The sequence below is a fragment of the Diplotaxodon limnothrissa genome, linkage group LG5 (genome assembly GCF_057381915.1).
Source record: "Diplotaxodon limnothrissa isolate DT_005_m linkage group LG5, D_limnothrissa_male_GT1.1, whole genome shotgun sequence".
NCBI lineage: Eukaryota > Metazoa > Chordata > Actinopteri > Cichliformes > Cichlidae > Diplotaxodon > Diplotaxodon limnothrissa.
In genome coordinates, this window is record NC_140600.1 from 27,360,579 (window position 1) to 27,387,730 (window position 27,152).

The following is a 27,152-nucleotide window of genomic DNA, read 5'->3' on the forward strand; positions in this document are numbered from 1 at the left end:
CATGACTCATGCTAGAGGGTCTATGGATAACCTGGACTGTGTTCTGGATGCTGTGAGAGATAAGGAAACTGTGTTTAGCTCCACAGCGAGGGCAGCCAAGGGCAGCAGAAGCCACGTTAATGGCTTAAAAGGACAAAGTTCTGTTTCAGGTGTTGCTCCCTCAGCCACGCCCCATGAAGCTAATGATCCCAAGGCTGAGTTTGAAGTGCAGTCTACTTTGGTTTTCTGTGACATGACGAATAACATTGTATGTGTTACTGATCGTGACACTGGAAACGTACCCCTAGGCAATATTTCCGCTGGCGGCCATGTGGAAGTCGTCCATGTGACCAAGTTTTCTCACATTAAACCTGAGACAATGAACTCTGAGTTTAAAGATTCTAAGACTGTTGACTCAGGAGACGTTGTGTTCTCAGAGTCTAACGCCGGTACTGTGAACATTAAAAGCGTTCACTTTCTTGACCCCTGTTTAAAGATTGCAGGTGCTAAGGACAGTTCTTCACCTGCCCTCTCAGAGCGTGGAGTTATGTCTCAGCGGTCTGTTTTGCCACAGGCTTCAGCCCAGCTAGCAGCGCAGCTCCCTGCCCAGTTCGCAGCCCGACCTGCATCTGCTGCTGGATGCCCGGGTGTGCCAGGCCGGCACCCCGCAGCGACTCCGCTGCTTCCTGCCACGCCAGCTGGAGGGCCCGAGGAGCCCGTTCAGCCTCCTGTCTCCGCTGGAGGGTCCGAGGGGCCCGTTCAGCCTCATGCTTCGTCGGCTGTACAGGCTGCTTCTCAGCCTGCTTCTCAGCCTGCTAAGGATGGCGTGAGCTTTCTCTCCGCCTCAGACTGCCTTCTGCTTCAGCCGTCTCTTCCAGCTGGAGGGCCCGAGGAGCCCGTTCAGCCTCCTGTCTCCGCTGGAGGGTCCGAGGGGCCCGTTCAGCCTCATGCCACGTCTGCTGTACAGGTTGCTTCTCGGCCTGCTAGGAATGGCGTGAGCTTTCTCTCCGCCTCAGACTGCCTTCTGCTTCAGCCGTCTCTTCCTGCTGGAGGGCCCGAGGAGCACGTCCAGCCTCCTTCCACGTCGGCTGGGGGGCCCGAGGAGCCCGTCCAGCACCATGCCACGTCAGCTGGAGGGCCCGAGAGGCCCGTCCAGCCTCACGCCTCGTCAGCTGGAGGGCCCGAGGAGCCCGTCCAGCAACATGCCACGTCTGCTGGGGGGCCCGAGCCGCCCATCCAGCCTCACGCCTCGTCAGCTGGAGGGCCCGAGTCGCCCATCCAGCCACCTTCGGCTTCTGCATCTGCTTCGTCTGCTGCGGCCCCGGCCTGTGCTTCGTCTGCTGCGGCCCCGGCCTGTGCTTCGTCTGCTGCGGCCCCGGCCTGTGCTTCGTCTGGCCCCGCCTCGTCTGGTCCCACCACGATTGGTCCTGTGCCCACCGGGCCTCGGCCAGTATGCCTGACACTGGAGAGCCGCCGCTGCCTTCCGCGCGGTCGGCCCCCTGAACTGCTCCGTCGTCTCCTTCGCCGCCGCCGCTGCCTTCCGCGCGGTCGGCCCCCTGAACTGCTCCGTCGTCTCCTTCGCCGCCGCCGCTGCCCTCCGCGCGGTCGGCCCCCTGAGCTGCTCCGTCGTCTCCTTCGCCGTCGCCGCTGCCTTCCGCACGGCCGGCCTCCGGACCAGCTCTGTCACCTGTGCCACCCACCTGGTCGGCCCCCCGACCGTGTGACCCGTGAACTCTTGTGCCTGTGGGCTCTGGGTCGGCCCCCTGAACTTTATTTGGACTGTGGTCATGTGCTCCTGTGTCCTCTGTTGTTTGTTTTTTGTTTCCCGTTCTGGTCCCTCCGTCCTGGTCCCCCGCCTCCCGCCCTGGGTGGGGTGTTTTCTGTTTTTGTTTTGTTTCTCGGGTTTGGGCTGTCGGGAGCCAGCCCTTTAGGGGGGGGTGATGTCATGGTCCTGGGCCATGTGGGCCCAGTATTCTTAGTTCTTTGTATTTTTGTATTTCGTTCCTTATTTTAGGCCATGTTTTCTGAGTTGCCCTCTTGTGTTGTTCCCTTAGTGTTTTCCATTCGTGGCTTTTGCCCCCTGTGTGCCCCTCTGTGTATCTGTGAGCCCTCGTCTCTCCTTATGTTTTATTCCATGTTTCCCCAGCCCACTATGCCCGTGCTCTCTCTCTCTCCTCCTGTTTGCACCTCTGTGTACTTCCTGTTTTACTTTGACAGTCTCCCGTCAGTGTTGTTTACTCCTGCCATGTCTTGTTATGTTTATCTGTGTCAGCTGTGTTCCCATGTGTGGCCACTTCCCCTGATCATCCCTCTTGTGTATTTAGTCTCTGTGTTTCATGTAGTCTGTGTCGCGTCGTCTGTGTTATCTCCCCTACCCCTTGTCATAGTTCCCCAGCCTCAACTAGTCCTAGTTTGTACCTTGTTTAGCCATAGTTTTCCCAGTCTATGTTCAGGTTTTCCCTCAGTTCCTTTGCTGCCTTGTTCCTTATGTTTTTGGCCCTAAATAAAGGCTCGCCTTCTGTTAAGTCCGGTTTTGTGTCCTCACCTCTGTTTGCTCTTGGGTCCTCCACTCACTCCACACGGTCTGCCCCGGCGGTCCGTGACAACCAGTACTTCATCTATCAGCCGAATTTGTGATTTTCTGTATTTATTTAGATGAATCTTCTCATGGTCCCCTGAAACGTTTCTCAGAAGAAGAGCTCTCAGACCTGAGTTTTATCTATTTTGTGTGGATCATCACAGCAGAGATGCGTTTCATTTTAAGGTGTACATTTGATTTATCAGAGCATGTTTGTTGGGTCAGTCTTTTCATTTCTTCAAAGTTGGCTGTTTGGTAGTCTGTGATTTATAAATAGGAGCAAATTAGAAAAAGACAGTACACTTATGCTGTGAAATTACTGCTGCCACCTTTTATTACCGTAAACATTAGTATGTTACTGATTTAATCCAGATTTCCATTTGTATTTCTTTCTAACTGCACCTTTCTGTACTTTGGCCTTGAGCCCATGTTGCTTCAAAGACTTCATCCCCACTCCTCCAGGCTGTTGCTATGAATGATGACATCATCCAAATAGGTGGCTGCATATGGAGTTTGGAGGCACTTGGTTCATGAAGCAATTGAAGGTGGTTGTAGCCCTAAATGGAAACCTAAATTTAAGTGTCATGAGCTCGTAAGTTTTTTTTTCCTAAAGGGAGTTCACACAGGAAGTGTGCAGAGATGAGGTGATCACATCACCACAGACCACAGAAAGTCGACCAATGATGGGTGAAGAAAAGGTTGGTGATAGAAAGTAGGCATATCCCAAGTTTAACTTTGAGGCAAGTGACTGAGCGACTACCAATGAAAACAAAGGATACAACTGACTGACATATGATAGATATGTTAATATATTACAGGGTTACCTAGGCAACTGCAGTCTTCAATCAACTCTAGCAACCAACCGCCAAAGGGACAAAGTGATGGATGATGAGCAAATCAGCTCCTGTCTGGATGTCCCTTTGGGCTCTGAAAAACCTGGGGATTAATCTGAATCCTGAGCCATTCACTTGACAAAATCCATACAGAACTGTACAGACCAAATCTTCTTAACCACAAGAACAATGAGGCTAGATAAGAATATCATAACAACCCATCTTGCATTTTCAGACTAGCTTTCAGTTCTTTTTTTAATTTTCTGCAAGAACTGGTAGCATGTTGATTGCACTGACACATACAGATGAGTCTCACTCCCCCAGCCTCACTGTTTATGATTTTTGTTTCATTCGCTGTGACACCACAGAAGGTGTGTCCCACTTGGTGAGCAATTTAGAGCTAAAGATGAAAGCAATATAACTATCTCCCCTTGCAAGTTTTCTAAGCTTGGTATTGTAATGTTGCTGTTTCTTGCCCTGGAGCAAATTATGCAGTGTAAACTACCTTGATAACTCTCAGAGCCAGAACATACTGAATTTAATTCCCCCCCCCTGCCCTCCCTACCAGTTTTCCTAAACAAGTGTTTCTTTTCCCATGGAGCCCACCAACAACTCCTGCACTGCAAACAACATAAAGTTGAGCCACTGCATTCATCATTGTGTATGAACCTACAAGTCATAAATTTTATATGCTTTGTCTAATATTCAGCAGTTCATACTTGGGTCACTACCTTTGCAGAGATGTCGTGTAAAGGCATTGCTTTAGCACATTCCGTTGCACAGCAAACCATCACAAAACATCTTTTTTTGCACACTTTGGTGAGACCTCTATTTAAGGTAAAGGATCTTTTGGAATTGACAGCTTATTAACTAGTTGTAATTCGGGACATATTAGCACAATACGACACAGCCCAGGTCATTATTCTATCCTGAGTTTTATCATATCTCATTTAACCAGCCATCAAGTTAGAATGAGCCACCTGGGAAATAATTTCCTGGTGCTATTTCTTCACCAACAACTGAGTGATTTCTTCTCCATGTTCAGTCTCATGGCATTACTCTATACAGTCTATAGAGACAGCAACTGATGTCATCATCAGGTAATACTAAAAAAAAAAAAGACAAACTCTTGAAACTCTAACTCACCCATTTTATTGTTTTATTGTCAGAACATTTTTCTGTTGAAGAGTGAACTGGTTTGCAGTAAAATAAATTGACCACAAGGTGGGGACAAACACAAACGAACTTAAAGACGCAACCAGAGATGAACAGCCAGCAGTTTGTGGTTGTAACCAAGCACACCATTGTTTTTCTTGTGACATTACCAATAAGTTTGATGTGTCACATGGCCGTCTTCCTATTGAAAAAATAAAAGTTGTATCCAAGATGGCCGACTTCTAAATGGCCACCATGGTCACCACACATCTTGAGGAGTTTGCCCCCTCACATATGCTAATGTGCCACAAACAGGACTTTAATAACACCAGCCATTCCCATGTTATTACGGTGTATCCATATAAATGGGCCACCCTGTAGATTAAATTTAACAATAATTTTCTTACATGACATTTGACAAAGGAAACATTGAACCCTGTCGATTAATCGGTTTAGACTATAGATATAAAATACACACATCAAATGAGTTTATGTAAAAATATGTTTCAGGCATTGCAGTGGAGAACAAACAAATGTTTCCTGCAGCATCACTTCAAGTGGTTATAATTAGAGTAAATCTGCTGCTGGTTATCCTCCTAAAGGATATTTTTTTAGCTCATTAGAAAAACTGTCAGTTCAACAATAGTGGTTTAGTATGTCGTAGTATTCCACCTTATGTGTTGATGTATTCATTCGTACAATTAAAACAGCAAAAAAATCATTTGATATGAATAACTGGTTTAAAAAACACCTTAAAATATAATGCAACACATTTATACTTCAACCTAAAATTCATTTTTGAATGTTTTTCCTTGTTTCTCTGATTATTTTACTTGAGTACAGAATCTGATCTCTTTCTCCACAACTATTTTTTTTGTTCTGTGTAACTCATGTGCTACCTCTGAAAAGTCTAACTTTATTTTTAAAAAAGGCACAATGATGTTCAGTGTTTGCAGATGTTTGATCAAATTTCTAAGTGAACCTTCTCTCTGGTTTAAAAATAGAACAATTGCTGCTTTATTGTTGTTACATTATTCTGAGCAGATGTTTTGGTCTCCATGTAAACCACATTTGTGTTTGGTATATGGTAGTCAGTGATTAGGCACACACACACACACACACACACACACACACACACACACACACACACACACACACACACTTACTTACTTACTTTCAAACATGAGCACATACCATTGTGGCATGCTGGTAGCCATGGGAACAAGATTGGTAGTAAGGCTGGTGTAGTGGTGACTCAGCTTGTTGCCGGGTGAATCAGGAAAATACACTGAGACACACACAGATGCACGCACACACAAACATTCGTACACACTTTGTGTTTATTATGTACTCGTTGCCACATAATAAATATGGAGTGAATGTGAACAGCCTGCATGTTTGATTAAGTGAACTGACAGCGCATAATCGCTAGTGAGTCATTTAATGGTGGTTTCCTGTCGCTTACAGTGGTGCTTAAAACCGGAACAGACCAACACAAAAGAACTAAATGGGACATCTGAGAAGGCTTTAGCATTTATCAACAATACCCAAGCACATATATGGACATTTTTAAATGCTCATTAATGTAAAAAAAGTAAATGGCCTGCATTTGTATAGCTCTTTTCTAGTCCCTAAGGACCCCAAAGCGCTTCACACTACATTCAGTCATTCACCCATTCACACACTGGCGATGGCAAGCCACGTTGTAGCCACAGCTGCCCTGGGGTGCACTGACAGAGGCGAGGCTGCCGGACACTGGCGCCACCGGGCCCTCTGACCACCACCAGTAGGCAAACACGGGGTTAGTATCTTGCCCAAGGATATTTGGCATGCAGCCAGGAGGCAGCCTGGGATCGAACCACCGACCTTCTGATTAGTGGCTGACCTGCTCTGCCACCTGAGCTACAGCCAAAAAGTCTTCTATGAAGACCTCTTTTATGTTACAACACCTGTCTCCATTGGGAAATGGGAGCATTTTCCTTCATTACGCAGACTACTTGAAATTTGGGTCATCTTTGAGACATGCAAAAACAGTACATGTGTACATAGTACAAAATATGCAGCCACCACATCATAAACACAAGTATCAACTATAGTTTTACTATTAAAGATAAGTGATTCTGAATATTCAAAGCTCTTTAGTCTATGAGCCACATTTGCACATTAATAGCATGTTTTGTTCTATGGATTTTATCTGCCCCACATCCAAAGCTAATTTTGAATCTGGGAGGAGACTGTATTTTTAGCATTTCCTACAACGAAAGTCATACAAACTCCACACAGAATGACCCCAACCCCCTAGCCCTGGGGGCAAAGGTAACACTAAAAGAAGTCATTTTAAGAAGTCATATTAACCCTCCATTGGGCATGGGGAGCAAAATCTTATACTCACAAAAGGGAAAATGCTCAAAAAAGTTCGGATGACCAAAATGCTGAAAAAGAACAACATGACATCAGAGCTTAATCTTTACTCACATCCCACACAACCCTGACTTTATTTCCTATGTGAAGTCAGCTAAGGTTTTAAGGTTTATACAGCTTTGTTCAAGTTCACTAGCCAAGCATGCATTGCTCATGAGGCTTATTTTTAGTAGGTAATAAAACAATATTTGTGTGGCTTTTCTGTTGTCTCATACTAACAACAGCAACCACATTAAAAAAACAAAACACAGCAACAAGATGCACTCAAACTTATTCATAACCCTACATAAGTAAAGGTTTTGTGAGAGCTGTTCGCAATAAACTTTTGAGCTGAATGACTGAGTTTGGATTTACAAAAAAATCAATGCACTATTTACTTATATCCAGTTATAGTAACATTGCAATGCTTTTTTATGCTTTTAATGCTTTTTATGCTCATTTCAATCTCGATATTTTTTTTATCATTGGACTCTTCTGCAGGGGCAGCAAGGTGGGGTAGTGGTTATCACTGTTGCCTCACAGCAAAAATGTCCTGAGAAGATGGCCTCTGTGACATCATCAAGAACAAAGAGTAGAAAAGAGCTCTTTGCTCTTTCTAAGATAGAGCTGGACTGGTCTGAAGTGAATTTGTAATTACCATATTTACTTGTGTGCGTGATGATCTTAGTATGTGAAACTTTGTGCATAATACGAACGTCCAACATGACAACATAAAAATACTGAAAACCATAATAGGTTCCATTTATAAATATTAGCATTTATTAAATGTTGTTCTGCACTTATAAACAAAAATCCTGCCTGCCATAAATGGCAATAAGAGCCACATTTTCAGAAAGTCTCTCCTCTAAAGCATTTATGGTGCTTTCCTCTGGACTGTTCTCAGTCAAAAGACCTGCGTCAAGAATGAAAAAACAGAGGTCAGTCACCTACTTTCACATCTGGCTAATTGGTCCATGGCTTGGATGTGACTGTTGGGTTATTTGTTTCTTAAAGCTGCAATCTAAAAAAAAAGTCTCACTCAGCTGCAGACAATAAAGAGGAAACAGCTGGACACCACTATAATTACAAGAAAACAAATGACTCCAAATGATTAATTTCAATTTTTTTAAGAATTAAAAACAGCAAGTGTGGCCTGTAAGATAACATGACCCTTGAGACGCCTTTTTCCTGTGCAGGCATTATGGTTTGAGCACACTAAACCGTTCAGAGACAAGGATTTCTGAAGCCAAATGCATCTGTGGCTCCTCACGGACAAGAGTGCTATAAATGTAATCCAACTCACACAACTCCCAAATTTTTAAATAATCATCAGGACAAATGTGGAAAAGACAGCTCAGAGGCGAAGCGTTAGAGAATAATATAAGCAAAACCTGGTAGCAAATCATCAGGTGGCCCTCACTGAACTGCAAACCAGGTGTTGGAAACTGTAACTATTTCCTCTTTTTTAATTTCACTTCATTTAATTTCATATGCAGCGCCACTTCACAACAGTCGTCTTCAGGTGCTTAATACAATAAATAAAGATCTTTCAATATTTGAGAAAAACTAAAACAATCTCGTAATCCACTATGAGCAAGCACTTGGTGGTAGTGGGAAGACAGAACCTTGTTTATAAACAGGAAGACACCTCAAACAGAGGCATATAAACACATGGGAAGTGAAAAGAAGGGAGTGGAGAAAAGTGTTGATTACATCACGGGAAGTCCCCCAGCTTGCTGAGTCTATTTCAGCATCGCTAAAAGTTGGTTCAGGGTCACCTGGTTCAGCCTTAAATACAAGTTTTATCAAAAAGGAAGTTTTAAGCCTGATCTTAAAAGTAAAAATGGTGTCTATCTTCCAAATCCAGACTCGGTGCTGGTTCCACAGGATCTGCCTCCCATCCTACTTTTCAATTCTCTAGGAACCACAAGTAAGCCTGCAGTCTGATAGCGATTATGCAGCGATTATGTTAATATTATTACTATACTATACTATCACACTATTACTATGAGTTCTCTAAGATATGATGGGATCTGATTGTGAGAAAGAGATTTTTAAATTCAATTGTGGGTTTAATAAGGAGCCAATGAAAATGAGCTAATATGAGAAAAAATATGATATATCTTTTCTTTAGTACTCTCACTTACATGTTTTTGATCAACTGAAGGCTCTTCAGTGAGCTGTTAAGGCAGCCTGACAATAAAGAATTACAAGAGTCCACCCTAAAAGTAACAAATGCACTTATTTTTCTGCATCATTTTAATTTAATGCTGTTTTAACAATAATGTGCAGATGATAGAAGGTATTAGGGCTGGGCCATATCATACCGTTCACGGTAACACCGGTATAATGTTAGGCAATGATAAGAAAATGAAATATCGCGATAGAATATGGGTAAAACGAGTGCGCAGTGCCTTTGTTTTCATACACACATGGTGGAAAAAGCATGGCGGCGACAGAGAATTAGAAGGGCGAAAGCGGATCGTTGATTGAAACAGATAAACCCGAATTGGTTTGTAAAAATGGTGCCAACTTCAGTGGTGTGGAACTGGTTTGGTTTTTGTCTGTCAGATACACACCAAAGCACAATTTTTGGTAGAACATCTAAGCAGCCAAAAAACCTGGCCACACACTGGGCATCCGGGTTAACGCGGTTATGGCTTTAATGTCATTTTAACAAGATTAACGCTGACAGCACTAGTTTTAATACGACTTTGATAAGCTACAAAGCCGCATGGCTTGATTCATTGTCGGTGTCACGGTCTGCGGAGGCAGACCGTGCGGAAATGTGTGTGGTGGACCCAGGAGCGAACACAAGCGAGGATGCAGGAGTGGAGTTAAACAAAAGCGAGCCTTTTATTCTGGCTGATGAAAGGAACAAAACAGAGTGAGGGCAGCATAAGAGTAATAGTTCAAACAGAAACCTAAACTGGACATAAACTAAGGAAAAGCTATGGCTGGAGATACGGAACACAGGGGGTGGTAACACAGACGACGCGACACAGACTACATGAAACACAGAGACTAAATACACAAGAGGGATGATCAGGGGAAGTGGCCACACATGGGAACACAGCTGACACAGATAAACATAACAAGACATGGCAGGAGTAAACAACACTGACGGGAGACTGTCAAAGTAAAACAGGAAGTACACAGGTGCAAACAGGAGGAGAGAGAGAGCGCGGGCATAGTGGGCTGGGGAAACATGGAATGAAACAAGGAGGGGAGATGAGGGCTCACAGATACATAGAGGGGCACACAGGGGATAAAAGTCACAAGGGGAAGTCAAATAAGGAACAACACAACAGGACAACTTAGGAAACATGGCCTAAATAAGGAACGAAATACAAAAATATAAGAAACTAAGAATACTGGGCCCACATGGCCCAGGACCATGACAGTCGGAGCATTACGGCTACCATTTCAGGAGCCTTGCGGAGTGATAGGTACTGTGCTTCAACATATGGATATGTCGGCCAATTTCCACTGGAAATTATTTTTGGTTAAAACGTCAGCAAGGAATTTGCATTTGCGCTGTTAAAATTTTATACAGCTTTAATGCACATAAAAAATAACTGCTTGTTTAATTGAAAATATATTGATGGGTTTTTTTTGCACTAATAAAGTTGTGAAGTGTGTAAAGCCTGTAAAGTATTTTGTCTCGCGTCAATTATATCATTATCGCAAATGTTCAAATATATATTGTGATAAATATTTTTGGCCATATTGTCCTGCTCTAGAAGGTATTCCTAGATATTTGTTTAATATGCAAGTTAAAGGACCTACACTGCTCCAAACTCACTCCAAGGTTCCTCACAGTGTCAGTGGAGGCTAAGGTAAAGCCTTGAGAGTAAATACCTCGTTACACAGTGCGATTCTCAGATTTTTAGAGACAACTTGCTACAAGTCAGTTTTGGCAGAAGTGATGAATAAACAGACACAAGTACGTTTTCTGCAAAGACTCCATTCGTGTTAAACTGGCTGATGACCAGTTTAGCTCTTATTGTCATCTCCCAGTAAAGTCACATTAAAGTCACAGCTTGTAGCTCCGCCCCGGCAGACTGCCGCGTCTTCAACACACAACAAACCTCCACTATGCACGGAGGCAGCAGCTTCAAGTGAGCCGAACGCTGCTTCGACAGGAAATTACGTAGCACTACAAATAAAAAGCCCCAACAAAGTAAACCTTTAAAAACACATTTTGACTCAGGTCTACTTATCAATGCATTTCAAATGCAACTTTTCAAGATAATTTCTTGTATATAAAATAAGGGATTGTGCAAGATGTTAAGGACAAAAATAAAGTGAGTTATTTTATTTGTTTGCTTACAAAATAAAAATGAATTGCCGCCACTGGAACTTTGGTAAAAGTATAATGGTTTAATAAACTTCACACAGAGGCAAAATATCCATTTATCACATTTAGCCAAGAAGACTAATTTTCACTTGGAGTCCCCAGCCAGGAAAGAGTTTTATTAGAATAAAATACCAAAAAAAAAAACAAAACAAAAAAAAACCCCAAAATAAATTTATAAAAGTTATCCCAAACAAATAAATGTTGTTGCTGTTGTTGTCAGATCATGTGACCTAATTGATTGTTCAATAGGAAACATTTTAAGGCAACATATTCATATTTGGAGGTAATAAATTCCAGGCAAGAACTGCTTGAGATGAGAGTGCTGATTGGCAAAAAAAATTGGTATCCATAATAATATGCAACAATTAGCGGTTAAAACTGACCACATGAGTCAATCTGTAGATGCAGTCACAAACTCCTAAAGTACTGATGGAGCACTCTATTTAAAATTTCACTATCTAAGAGAAGTCATCTTAAATTAAAAGTAATTTCATCTCAAATTACCAGTTCACAAACTAGTTCAGTGGGCTTCAGGTGCTTGCTGGCGTGTGGTTAGGCAATTAGTAATATGAGAAGAGATTGTATGCTATTATCCTCCATGTACAATATTTTTGTATTTCAAATGCATTTTGTTTTAAAGTCTCATTTCCACACAGGAACAGGCAGGTAATTTTAATCAAGTAAAGCTGCGCAGAGCTGAAAAACTTACCTTGCTTTAATGTATAAATTTCCTGTAAAATAAGAAACAAAAAGTGCCTTTTAGAATTTATTAAATATACTGTTTAACGTTACATGTATAGATTTCAATGGGAACTGGAAATGTCCATCTCAAAATTTTGAGCACATGTTCCCCAGCCAGTAAAAACATGAAAGAAGCAAATAAGAAAACAGCAAGTGCTTTGTGAGTTTGGTCCTTTTTAAATTATAACTCGCCGAAACGTGAAAACGCAATTTCGAAATGACAGAAAAATTAAAACTAATAAAAAAAACTACAGTGACTGAAATTTTAGATTGATGGCTTTTATTGTGAAACTCTTGACGGGATGTGGGCGCTGTCACTTCGGCTACCTTGATGCGCAGTTCGCGGACGCGCTCATTCACTTCAGGTTAGGACTCCCACTGGAGTAAGGAGAGAAGGACGGGGCAGCGTCTGTCGTTAAAACTCGCAGGAGGAAAACGTAAATCACTCGGATACACTCCTGGAAACAACGACTTTCAGAACGTTAAACCTGAGCAGCACATCAGCTGAAAGCCGCGTCGGTTTATTTTTGGGCCAACGGATTGATCCCGGACTGTGTGCGCGCGCGTGTTTTCCTTTGGATGCACATACACACACAAACACGCGCGCGCAGTCACACAGGTTGCTAGCGGAGTTAGCCGGGTTTGCTAGCTCGCTGTGGTTAGCTGGGCTTTCCGTCCGCAGGGAGTGAACGCAGAGCGGGGTTAAAGTTTAGAAACAGTGCCCGACATTTTCCAGACAGAAGGCTGCTGGTTCAGGCATGATGTGTGGGTTTTTCGGAGGTTTGTCAAGTTGGCCGGCTGGTAGCATTGGCTGACTGAAGCCCAGCATTAGTACCTCGGATTGGACTCATGTGTGTTCCCCCCTTCTTCCTTTTCCACTGCTGTTTTTAAACAGTTTTTTTTTTAAAAAGCGGACTTTGCCCTCGGGGTGTTGTAACTCCGCTCCCTATATTAAATAAAAGCCTCAATTGATTCTTCTTTTGGAGTTTCTCAACACTTTGCTGGAAGTTTTTATTTCTTTCTCTTCAAGGAGGAGGTAAAAAAAAGTTGTTGTGAAGTTGAGAAGGATTTTTCCAAGCCTGTGGAAAAAATGGATGCGGGAATAGAGAAAGAATGCAGCGCCTTGGGAGGGCTCTTCCAGCTCATCATGAACGACATGAAGGTAAAAAAAAACGGACATACAAGTCATCTCATTACATGTCGCTACATCTTTTTTTTTTTTAATCAAGCTGTTTTTTCCCCTTTATTTTTTGCATACTTATCCCAATATATTGGGTTACCTGTAATATCAGACTTCAAAAGTCATATCTGCTTCATATTAAGTAACTTCATGGCAGCAGCCTGTAATATTGTAAGCCTGTTATAATATTGTATTGAAGATTTGACCCTTGCAATGCTGATTTGGCAGTTCTATTTATTCTCCGTGAGACTTACACTTAAAAAAAAAAATATATATATATATTAAAAAAAAAAAAAAAAAAAAAAAATATATATATATATATATATATATATAATTATGACTGTCATGAACTATTTGATTGGGACAGATTTGGACATAACATCTAAAAAATGCATAAACAAAGTGGAATTTAAAATATAGAGTCTCAGGAAAGCACGAGTAAGCTTGAAATTTAGGTTATTAAAGGCTTGACATGGGATTTCTGGATGTGCAGTGCTGCTGATGTTGATTAGGTAATGAATGAGCAGAGGTTAAAACTGGAAGTGGGCCATCTGAGAGGGTAAGAGAGCTGGATGGGGGTGGATTTTACCAGCTGTGCACCCTTTGATGTTTGTCAAGCACTCTGCCCTTTTGCTGCCTGTCTGTCTGAGTTCCACTGCTCTCAGATGTTCATAGTTAGCAGCTTCTCTTTTCCAATCTCATCTCTTTTTTTTCTTCCCCCCCTTGGTCCAGAATAGGCAGCAAATGGCTCTGGTTCTACTGGCCTTTCACGTACTGGCACTGGCATGGGCATGGGTGATTTTTACTGATCAGGTTTAGCCATTTGTTGACATTTTGGAATCAGTTAATCAGACTTTGGGAGTTTTTAAATTTTACTTTTCACTGTGGATTTCCTTTAAACTCAGCTTATAAAAATAGATGCATAAATATGATCTGAAGTAAACTCAGCCTGCTGTGCTTGTTTGGGCTTTTAGGTCATGCCAAAATGAAGGTAATGTATGCAATGCATTAAAAACATAGGATAATACCATTGTGCTATGTTTAAGAAAAAAAAGGTGTCCGGTCCGATTGGTGTGCCAAAATGTCTATATTTGGGTAAGGTTGGGTTGAGTACAGTGGGTCGTCTACCAATGGGAAGGTCAGCTGATCGATCCCTAGCTCTTCCTGTAGAAAGGAGTACCATTATATAAGTACCAGTCTGTTTACCAAATCACCAAGATTTTTCTAACTTTTTTTAAGTGACCTTTAATTTACAGAAAAATCCATAGCTTACTGTTAAGTAAGGTAACTTTGGCAGTCTTCTAGAGCAGTTTATGTTTCTCATTTACATTTTTACCATAGAATTACAGATTAAAAGATGGAACTGTATACTGGGAGGCATATTGAGCCATGTTGTTGGACCAGGAGGTGACCATGAAGGGAGTAATGGATGTATATTCAGTCCTGTTCTTGGTTTTTATAGGGATGATCTCTGTACTTTTGAGCATGGCTGTGTACTTGAGTGTACCTGTTATTAATTATTTATTTTTAAGCCCAAATGTCCTTGTTCTTGATATATTTCTTCAATAACAACTTTTTTTTTTCTTTGTCAGTATTTGCTATTATGTATTGTCAGAGGGGGTGGTAAGAAGTAAGATTAATAGGTTAGCAAGGTATTCTAAAGCTTAAAGTCAGAGTTTTCTGTGTCATGGAAGTTGCTCTCTCCTTACCTGGCTAAATCACCATCATAACTTCTGCTGAACATATAACCAGAGCAGGTTATGTTCAGTCTGGTTTGAAATCGCATGCAAGCTCCAGGTTTTCACTGTTTCCTTTATTCATAGCACGTTTTGTGTGCAATATAGATTGTTTGTTGGGGAAATGTTAAAATGTGCAGCCTGATGAATAAAGACTGCTTTGTATTCTCACTGTGATGTGCAGGATTCAGCTGGTGATGCAAAAATGTGTACATATTTTAATACTTCATTCTGCAGGTGCTAGAACACAGAACAAACAGCAAGAATACCAAGTCAGTCGGTCAAATTAATTAATTGTCTACTTTATTATTCTATGGGACAGTAACATTTAATGTTTAAATGTGTCTGGTTAATGTACCGGAACTCTAATGCGCCACCATCTTGTTAAAAGCACATACTCAGCCATAAAATAATAATGAAAACTGAAACGTTTTACTAGAGTATTGATTTTCTCCATTAGCTTGTCTTATTTGTAACAGCGTTGCATTTTATTGTTATACATTTTTATGTTTCTTATAGGTCATCATTATGTAGATAATATTGTGGTAGGTGGCACTCATAGGGATCATTTTGTTATATGACATGTGAGCGCGCACAGAGCCTGAAGCAGATGCTTAACAGAGGAAGTTGAAAACCACCGTTGTGTTACCTGCCATCTCCAACTGGGGGTTTTAGCTTTTGTCAAGCCTGGTAATGCAAAAGAAGGTTGTTTGTGTTGAACTTGCTTCACTGTATCTTTATGCGTGCTCAATCATCCAGATAACTCATCCAAGTGACTTCTTCGCTACGTGCAGATGAACAGAAGCAACTTGTTGGGATTCCTTCATTGTACACTTTTCTGGTGTCCTGTTACGAAAACAACCTACAGCAGATGATTCAGTCTTCAGAAATACAGCGATATTGTGTAACAATGGATCTTCGGGTGACTCACGGAAGCTATAGCAGCTCTACTTTGAGCTGTTTTTATTTTTCTCAACATTGTAATGCACATTCTTGGACTGAATAATACACCTCTGATTGAAGCAGACCTTCATCTCTAATAGAGGGGTCATGTTGCTGTAGTGAGTGAGTGTTTGTTGTCTGTTACTGGATCTCTGTGTGATGAAGAGTCTGAGGAAAATTAGTTAAACGTTTTGCGCGTAACATGATGGAACTTGCAGACGTCCTGTGGTGAGAACAGCAAGCAGTACACATGAGTCACTTCTGCTGTCAGATAACAAGGAAGAGGAATGGTTATGATCGAGTGTATGTGCGTGTGTGGCATCATATCCTGGTTCACCAACATGGCACAGACCCAATAGGGGCACTGCTACCATCTGACACACACACACACACACACACACACACAGAGTCATGTCTAATTAAGTAGAGTCTCTCTTCAGATAAATCTCTCCTCCGGGCATCATAACGTGCCTGTGAAGATTTCACACTTCTGAATTAACCAATAGGCAGGGAGGCACAGATGCTTTTAGCAGATTGTAGGTCATTTTGTGATGCACTGATCCAACTTCTTCCAGTTCTGTTACTAAGTACTGATCCAGTACCGGTGTTAATAGTCAGGATTATCCCTATGTAGATTATGCTTTTCATCAGACTTTAAGGAAGAACATGAGAATATTATTTCCTGTGTAAGAGAATAAATCAGGAACTAGCAGGACCAGGATGGATTAAATAAAAACAAATATAACCGCGTATTTACATTATTTACCTAATTTATTTACACTAGTGTCAATTCAGCTCTGTGTGAGAGTTTTATACTGGATGCTGTTGTCATTTAATGTTAGCACATCTCACTTATGTGTTTAGACGAAACTTCTCTCCCTCTTCGGCACTTGTACAAATGGGACTTAAGAGTTGATTGGTGCAGTAGTAGTCCTGCATTTCCTCTCCCCATTGGACGGCTAGGAAAAAAAGTGACAGTGCTTCAACTCATGGTGGCCAGGAAAAAAATTACATAATGGAAAGGAGAAACCAGTTCAGTTAATCTAGTTACAGTCTGGATTATTAAGTAGATATTAATGGTAAATATAACTTCATTTTTTCCCCCCATGGACTCCTCAGAAAAAGGTGATGGGTGTGTCATGACATAGCCCAGCAGAGTGAATCATAATAGCACCAACAGCCCTCTTTTCTTCCAGGCTATTGTCCACACATGTCCTGATGTGGTTATGCGTTGCTCCAGTGGAGTGGTTATTCTTACACTTATTCTTCTTTCTTACAGCAAAAATCTTAAACACAATTATTTTGCGAAATATTGGGTTATGGATTATTTGATTGATATTAATTACTCACTGACTTTGGAGAAATTGTGGATTGATTGAACTCTTCATTGCATTTAAGTGGATTTCCTTGAAGTTTATTTATAATTTTTATGAAAACGAGAAAATAAATGAATATAAGCTCAATTAAATTTGTCTGCCAGGGTGTTAACTTTGACCTCCACAGAATAGCAAAAGCAAAGGAAAGGGTGTCATGAAAGTTAGAGTTAAAAAATTGCACAGCACAAACTTGCATACAGCAATTTAATTTCTATATTTAAATACAGCTTAACTGTGCTAGGTAGTGGCATTGTTATCTGCTTTACATTTGGCCATCATCGTTTAAAATTAAGAGAGAGAGAGCATTGGAAGCTTTGACTAACATGCACACCCACACCCAGGACCGGATGTTGCCTAATTTAAATGGACTATGGATTGCAGTGAAATATGTGGTTGATGTTTCACCATCATCTCAAAAATGTGTTGGATTGTGCGTTTTCCCCACATTATTACAATGCTGAATCAAGCATAATGAACTTTTAGATCCGAATGCTCCTTCAGTTCCCATTGGTAAACGAACACCGAGACGCTGCTGAGAGTTAAAGTGTCTTTCTCTCTCACCTCCAATAAAATAAACGGTGTATGTTCTTTAGGTGTTTAGGTGACATTAGGGCTGCCACAAACGATTATTTTGATAGTCGACTAGTCACCGATTATTTATGCGATTAGTCGACTAATCAGATCATCATCCATTGAACTTAAAACGTACAGCTTATTGCACCAGCAGCATCTGCTCTTATATAACTATCATTAGCTTACAGCTTTAAGCTTTTAAGGTGCTAACTAAAAATAAAGACAAGATGATAGTTTATTCAATTTTAATGAAATTTGCAGATTGTTTCGGTGAAGTTTAATAAACTCCTTGCTATCTAAAATATAACAGGACACCGGAGAATATTCTCAAGCATCTCACACTTCTGATAATCAGCTGTCTGCTTGACGTTTATTCAGCTGTGTAAAAACTATAACTTTAATCTCAGCCAAACAGATTTACTCAGGAACAAATAAAATACTAAAAAAAAAAAAAGCCAAACAATAACATTTTTAATTTATCTAAGTGACTCATATATATTTAACCTGAGTAGCGAAAGACAGCAGTGGGTTTGAAAACAATTTGCCGGGAGTCCGGTGTTCTCACGGCGCTAGTGACCTAGCCCCCGGCTAGCTATCGAGCTAGTGGGTAACAGACGTCTCCGAAAACGTCGGAGCGCTTTTAAAAATATGTGGTGTCCTGATAAACTGAGCCGATATTTGAGGTTTACACAGCTACATTCTCGCCTGAAAATATGTTAAACGTTTATTTTGTGACCCAGAAAGAATAATAAGAGTAATATTAAAACTAACTAGCTGCCGCCATTGTTGGAAACTGAGCAGGGCCGCGCTATGAATTCTGGGACACAGCTTCCTCTTCGGGGTTTAACGGCAGCTGGCATCCTTGTACATGCAGTGCTGCCATCTTCTGTTTCAGTCCGTTATTACACTCTTAAATCCTACTACTCATTCCTGCGTCTTTTGCGATCTTACAAAGCTTCAAACGACGCGTCGACTATTGAATCAGTCGTCGACGATTTTGATAGTTGACGTAATCGTGACTAGTCGACCAATCGTGGCAGCCCTAGGTGACATCCATAGATTTGGGGGGGGGGAGGGGAGATTCGAGGTTGAGCAAGTTATGGCCAGGCTAACATAAAAAAATTAGCACAGGGGAAATGGAGGATGAGGGTAATTTTTTTTTTTTCTGAGTAAATGTCCATGTTGAGGGTCCTTGATGGACAGTGATAATTGGCATCATAGAAAAGAAAGGAAAAAAATAGATCAAACTTTAGCCAAGAAATCATCTGAGATGATATAAGATTAATAGTTCAAGTGTTTCCTTGTCGTTTGGATTATTTGGTATCAGTAAAGTCCCAATCCTAAGTTTAATGCTCACTTAGAAATTTTAGTCTGACGAAGGGGGAATATTTTCTGAAGTGTTCTAATAGCACGAGTAAAAAAGCTGGAGAGTCAGAGTATAACTGTTGAATAGTTTTGCGAACTTGTGTCTGACAGAGCTCGGCAGAATGTTTACATCATCAGTTAACACACGGACTGTCTTAACAGCATGTGTGGAAATGCGTCCAAGAGCTAAAGAGGCTCTCAGTGTTCATTCACTTAAGACTCCTTAGCAAGCAGACTTTCTGTGCTGTCTTAAATTGAGGCTCCAGTCCACAGCTCTATAAGATAATTACATTATCTTATAGAGCTTACAAGTGGTCAGCTGTGTTTTAATCTCAACTCATCATCTCATTATTATATTCTCCTCCAACTTCCTCTTTGATGCAAAGACATGTTACCTATCAGAAGAAAATCCATGCTGCTGCAGCTTCATTAGACCTTTGAGTTCTCCTGGAGAGAGACAGACGGATTATTGATTTCTGTCTCGGCTATATCAGGAGTGGCGTTATGAGTCATCGACCTCCCACACTCATCTGTTTTTGCTCACATCTATCCTTCCATCCTGACATCCTTGGTACTTCTGTTTTCATGCTCTGACTGTATCCCCCCCGTCTTTATTGGTGACGTCACACTGCATTTGTCACATTGCTCATATAACGTTTATGGTTCCTCATAGTTTAGTGTGTGTGGGAGCGGCTGATTTCAGGGAAGTCTTAGTGTTGTTGACAGGATTATAGGCAGCCTCAGGTGAATGTGGGCGAGGACACACACTCTTAATGAGCATGCGTTTCTTCAGAACTGGCCAAACAAACTCACATGTAAAGGTGTGTCATCTGTGTGGTTATGTTGTGAGGGAAGGAGGAAGAATAATTAAAATGAGAGCAAATACAGAACTGAAGGAGGGACATTAGAAATAACAGGTTGAGAAATGGATAATTAGGAAAACAGAAGACAAAGAAGAAAAAGAAAAAAGTAAATGAAAGAAGAGATGTGCCTCAGGTGATGTTTTAAAGTTGAGACAATGAACAAAGACCTGAGCCTCCTCCCTGGATAAAATGATCAAACAAAGTAAAGCTACATGCATTCAGGTGCTTTTAAATCGATCATTGTCATCAGTAAGCTGCCCTCTAGCGCATTAAAAAACAGTAAAATCCTGCTGAGAAAAGCTTAGTGCTCACCAGCTTTACACTGTTATGATTTTTCTTCTGAGCATATGATAGATTAGTGTGCAGAGTTCATTGCAGCTCTGAACTTTTCCAGATATTACTTAATGGAGCTGTAAGGAGAAAATGAACAAACTGCACACATTAAAGAGTGCTAGCTTCCTGAGTACAAGGGTAAAATGATGTTTTGTGCCAATGTGAGAATAAGCTAGCTAATTGAAGCTAAATGTAGTGTCAAGTTTCCTTCTTTGCCAAAAACCAGTGTATTTTTCAGGACTAAGAAATGTCTAACTGCGTGTTGAGCTGGGGAATTGATAAGATTTTAATTTCATGAACAATTTGGTCTTTCATCAATTATGAAAACTAGATAATCAGGATAAAAAAAAAACAATACTTTTTGTTTTCTTTTAATATCCCTTTACAGTTGTGCCCTGTTCTAGTTCAGCTAAAATGTCAGGAAGGTTGTCTGCAGCTGACTTTGTCTTGAGGATTACCTGTTCTAATTTTGTCAGCACATGACTGAAGTGTTGGTTGGGTGTATGCTCTTCGTTGCTGTCTTCATGGCTACCATGCAAATCCCTGTGAATCCCTGTGAGCAGTCTAGACCTCTCTTTCCCCCGTCTGTCTTTTATCTCCTTTAAAAAAACCTCTTGATAAAATTAAAACTGTAAATATACATGTAATTTAAAAGTTAAGTAAATTTTAAATTTCAGTAATTATATGATATTGAAGTTAATAAATAACTGAACAAATGAACAACATTGAAAATATTGACTAAAAATAATAAACATACACCTTAATAAAAAGGTTTTAATGTTATTATCCAGGGCTTTTATTCATGTGGTCTACTTCTGTTCAAGCTGTCCTTTATGAGGCACTAAGATGTGTTAAACATTCTGGCCTAGCGTATTGTATTTCTTAATTACTGAACTTACAAGTGGACAGATATTAGCTGCAGTATTAAGGTATGACATTAACCTTATTTATTATCTCTTTGTCAAACTTCCTGTTTTGTTTTATGTGTAAAATGGTTAAAGGCAGCAGTAAGATAATAAGTTTATAACTTTTCTATTAAAAAAAAAGAAGAAAGATTATTAGGCTCTGTGGAAGGTCACCTTAGGTCATGTAGGCTGCTGAGCTTGCAATACACTGGTTTAAACCCTGAGTAAACTAACCTAGCCTCATTGCCTTAACTATATTCGAACCAATAATGCTTAAGCATACAATCACCCCTGAAGGCAAATTTGAGCAGGAAAAGTCCTGTGAAGACAAACTGATCATGCCCGTCTTATTCATTTAAACAGACTACATTTCTCAGATTTTACTGCAACCTTTCAGATCAGGCTGATCTGTTCTAACGTGCAGAAACGCAACCTCACGAGGATCCAGCTGGTGAATCACGATACAGCAACAGACTTGACTGTGCATGGAGTTCAGCTTAAAAGAGGGTGTTGGATTTAACTTACAAACACCTGGATATCATTACATACATTACCTATGAACAGTAGTCATTACATACTTATTTGGTAGTTCTTGATGCAGAACCTTTAATTAGTTGCAGGAAAAGAGTTGAAAGTTTCTTTCAAGAACTGGAAATTTTCATCTTTTTTGTTTTTGTAGCTCTGTAATGCTTAATGTTTTTTATGAGATGTGGAGAAATGGATGCCTAATCAGAAGGAGATTAAGTGGCAAGACTGAAGAGAAAGAGATACTCAAATCATATGCAAAGAAATGGTCACATGGAGATCTGCTGTCCTTTACTTCCTCTTCTCCACCCTAATGGGAACCCCTGTCAGCACTTTGGAAAACGACAACTGAAGATTAAGGAAAGAGCCAAGAAAATTACTTAACTGCTGGTTTGAGAACATGAAGTGATGAAATATTGAGCATTTCAACATGAAACTACAAGGAGCCACATATTCAGAAAACATTCAAGGCATCTGTTCAGTCTGTCTACAATGCATTAATGAATTTCTGTAACTAGAGTTAAAAGAAACTACAAGTACATCAACTAATGGGCCTAAAATAATATAGTAAAGAGTTTAAAGTACTACAATGTTTTTCCACAGTTTTATGTTCTGTTTGTTGCAGGGCAGCTGCAACAAACGCCTATGATATCAACCAAAGCTGACTCATAAAGTGGTAGATAACAGACTTCTTGAGCCTGGGGATTTCATCCTTTTCTGTAAATCTATAATTAGCAATTTAAAAAAAAGTACATTTACCATTTACTAAACAGGGCTGAATGGGGACAGCAACAATTATATTTTGATCTGCTATGTTATCATCTGAGCAAAAGCAGCCTGCTTAGGGTCTCATCTCACCAAAATTAAAGAACTCTTTAGACTCTTTATTCTCATTCTCATTAGACTTCGCCTGTGGTAAAAGAGAAGCCATACACAAAGGGGGGTTAGGTTTAGTCTTTCGAATTTTGGAAAGCAGATGGTTGTCCTTATTCTGCACTGCAGCCTTATGGGTCCTGGTTTGATTGATCTAACCAGGACATATCTAGTACCAACTTTTTCAGTTATGGAGAGGAGAGTTGGAGTATGACTGACTGTGAACCAGGATATTCTTTGGGGATGAAGCAGAACACTACATTTCTACATTTCCAAAATGAGAGTGATACATTCTGCACAAAGAAACTGGCCATGGACTGTGTTGGAGAGATGGAAAAATAGAAGTGCTATATCTTGGAGTCACAGCTTACCTGATATGAAAATTCAATGTTGAGATGAAGTGTCTGATGCAAAATGGCCACTGTTGTATAAATGAAGAGGAAGCACATGGATAGAGAAATATTATCTCTCATCTCTTTTAGTTCCTATTGTACTTCTAACGGTTCAGCATAATATTTTTAGTCTGGAATCAACTGACTGAGCCTGGCGGGTGCTTGTGGACCCTAAGGAGTAACCTTTTTGGCTCTTAAATATAGCAAACTACGTGAGCAACTTTATGGTATTACAAATGTTATATGAAGAAAGTAGGGAAAGATGCAGTCCAAAGAAAAAAATCATGAAACATAGGAGAGAACAACGAAGTGTACGGGAGCAAACTGAAATAAAATATTTGCGTGACATCAAGGAATGTATAATAAAAGAAGAGAAAGTCCCTTTTCCCCTGCCATTTTCTTATGAAAAAGAAATTCAGATAAAAGATCAGACTGCCGAGTGTGGACCACGTAGACTTTATAGAACAAACCATTAACTCGCGTTGACACATCCTTCCATCAACCCCCACTCCTTTTTAGTCTTCTGTCTTTGAGTCAACCAGTGTTACTCAAACATAACGTCAAACAAACTATCAATGTGCTGTTTGAACAGTCTCACCCTCTCTCCCCTTTGCTTTCTGATGCCTTCAGCACAGTTCCTTTGAGTGCGCCGACTGCCTCCGACATAATTGGCAGGCCAGTGGACAAAATGTCTAGTTTATATTTCCAAATATATATATTTAAGCTAACGTAGTAATTATTAAGTTAACTTCTAAGCTTCAGCTGTGCTTTATCCCAGATGAGAAAACTTTGTGGTTATGTTCTAGTTTATTTAAAAAAATTCTTTTAGTATCGCCATACCCTTCCATTATTGAATGAACAATCTCAAAAACAAACACTGATATTCCTGTGCCTTAAAAGTGCGACCAAAATAGGGTTGTGCCAGTGAATGATGGTCTTTTATTTCCAATAGCTTGCTATGAATCAGTCTTTTATTTAAAGAAAAAAAATCAAGCACATTCCATTTCTTTCTTTACAGTTTTGTGTTTTTGCTCTTCAATTAAAGCTCACTCACATCTTAGTTCGGCTCCAGTCAAGAAGACTAGGAAAGCCTGTGGCCAGCAAGACAAATCGATAGAAAGTAAAACCCTAAAGGTTTATGTGGGTGGGATTATTGAAGGGTGCATTTTTCTCCAAATTACTCAAGGTCTCTCAACCTCCATGACTGATGGCTTTGACGATCCGTCACTTCCACTGTTGTTACCATGCAGATCTCCCAAGGTGTGAACATCTGCTGCCCCTGGGACTTTATAGTTTGTGAGCTTTCGGATTATTGCTACTGATTTTTGTATCGACAGATGGTTTGCCAGATTACTTTTTGACATACTACTTTGGAAACCTGTGGTTCAGTTGATATTTATAAACGGGACAAGTTCTTTATAAAGAACACACAGAGATATAAATTGTTCAAGCAATTAAAATGTCATTTATTTAGCTGCAAACTCAGATTGAATTTTCCAGAAGGAAAAGGCTGTGTCCAAAAAGAAGCCAAGCAATATTGCAATCAAGAACAACTGGACTCTTCAAAATTTCCTAACTTCACCGTCTGCAAGTATTTTCATGCCCGAAAAATGTAATTTATTAAACAGTTTGTGTTGCATAGACTGCATAAATTGCACTATTTTGACTAAAATCCTCACCCAGCGACCGTCTCAGCTACCAGGGAAAAACGCACAGTCAACCCGCCAGACAGTGAAATTTGCCCCCTTTGTGATGCTGGTAACTTTTCCATCTTCAACCTGTGGGGACTGTGGTCGCTCAGCGGTTTCTTATAAACATAGTGGAGTTGTTTTTTTTTTTTTTTTCTTTTTTTGTCAGAAGTTCAATCATGTAAGAATGTGCTACAAGTGAGCATTTAGCCATTTGTAATTCTAATAAATAATACAATACAGTTTTACATTTTTAGGTTAAGAATTGAGCATAGATACATTTTTCAAACCTGAAAAACACAAAAATTCTTTTTTGAAAAATTTCTTTTAGCTGTTTTAGTATAAAATTTTCACAAATGGGTCAGTCTAACTCAAAATGTATATCTGGGTTTTCTAGATAAGTTTAAACATGCATCCAACAGATTTTTGGAGATTTATTGAACAATATAAAACAAACAAAAATAATGACGCTCAGAGTAAGAGCTCATTAGAACATTGTGTGCATTATCCAGTAGGTCAGTGAGATACTGAGAATGAAATGCAACCAAAAAGCCTACAACAATGTTTTCTGTTAATGAAATGAAGATGAAATGAAGGTAAAACTTACACATCTTAGTGGTGCGTAATCGCCAGGTTTCGCTTTCAAACTGGTTTCTGTGGAATTTCAGCCATCATATTGTTTTAGCAAATAACTTTTCCACGGTGTGACACTCAGTGATTTATGAGAAGGTGTGTATCAATAGACCCACACATGTCAAGAGTGGATTTTTCCACTAATAAAACTGTGGAATTAGAAGTAAAAGATGGGAAGGCTTGCATTAGGTGACCAGATGTTTTTTGTTTTTTTTAAGTAGATTGATGCTTTACTCAAACAGTGGTTAGTTTCCGATGATTAAGTTAACATTTAAACAGACCATTCTGCATTCTTATCCGATAATCTGAGACTTGGTGAAAGTGGCACCTCTTCTAGGTGTACTCAAAGACACTGAGGTCATAGGTAACTGTGGGTTGTTTGGGCAGTTTGCAGCAATGCTTTGTTCGGTCCTGCTGGTTTAGCAAGACAATTGGTTGATTCAGCTTCCTATGTGAAAGATGGAAACCAAACAATGCCTGTTAATCCATTTCACTAGGGTAAACATAGGGTTTTTCCCTGTACAGAACTGCCCTTTTAGGGAGTGAATATGGATGCAAGTATGATTAGTCCACATTTGAACTAATGAGTCTGTGTCACCTTACCATTTCATCAAAATGAAACTCAAATAGAAAAACTTTAATTTTTTTTAACGTCTTAAAAATTTTTTTTATTACAGCTGTCTGATTTTCCTTTGGAGGATGGTCAAAGCCTCTTCAATAAAATCTCTTTAAAATTTCTTTTTTTTTTTTTTATTAGTCTTTTTTGCCTATATAAATTAATGGCATTTTTTTTGCATGTTGACTGATGGATACAAGTGAGGTTTAGCCTTAATATCATCCTTTCATTAGGTTAAGCTTGTTAACTGAAGCTCATGTGAAACCTGCTTGTCCTGGAAAATAACAGCTCCTGTCTGTCAGTAATACCCACATCTACACAAACTCTTATCAGTTTATTTGTGTTTTCTAAAAGATGGAGCATAAAAAGCACACACACAAACTATGCAGTGAGCTGCACGCATGGCTGCACAAGTGCAAGTAAGACCTAAAGTACTTAACTATATTTGTACAGCAGCAAAATGCAGTTACATGGACAGAAAGAAATTCAATGGAAAATGCTACACAGCGCAGAAGAAAAGCTTAAAGATTATTTTAAGTACTCCTTGAATTATTAAGTAGACAGTACATAGTAAATAAACCAAGCAATATATATGCATATATATATATGCATATATATGCATATGCATATATGCTTCTGTTCTTCTTAATCTCTTGTTGTTCTAGCACTTTTGCTGTGCACTGCAGAAGTATTAGCAAGTATTAGCTATTTTTCCAGACTGTTTTGGGAACATCTCAGACTACTTGATGCCTTGATTGTACTTTCTCGGAGAGCTGGAGACATGACGGCCAAATAGTCATTCCTGTTATTATACTCTGTTCTTGTACTTCTTGGAAGTCCACCACATGGACAGAATGCATAGTTCATGCAGTGTAACGTAAAATCTCTGTTGCCGAATTCTTGCGGCAAAAAACGAACAAAACCTCAAAGACTCACAGGTCTGTCAGACTCGAGCAGACCGTAGTGAACTTGCAAGTGCAGAAAGTGTAATTGAAACACTAACTGTTCGCATAGCTTAGGGTAGCATTATGGTTAATTTACACTTTTGTGTTGAAGCATCATTTATACTTATTTATACTTATGTATGTGGTGTGTGTACATTGCTC

At 40.1% G+C, this 27,152-nt stretch overlaps 1 protein-coding gene across 3 annotated transcripts in view; it reads left to right on the forward strand.

The window, feature by feature from the left end:
• The first annotated feature begins 12,421 nt into the window (after positions 1–12,421).
• Positions 12,422–27,152, forward strand: part of mtss1 (MTSS I-BAR domain containing 1) — a 74,212-nt gene continuing 59,481 nt past the window's right edge. For all 3 annotated transcript variants that reach the window (XM_085353381.1, XM_085353379.1, XM_085353380.1), the window contains exon 1: positions 12,422–13,208. In XM_085353381.1, coding sequence (XP_085209507.1) covers positions 13,137–13,208 — 72 coding nt within the window. In that variant the 5' untranslated portion in view covers positions 12,422–13,136. The remainder of the gene's footprint in view (positions 13,209–27,152) is intronic.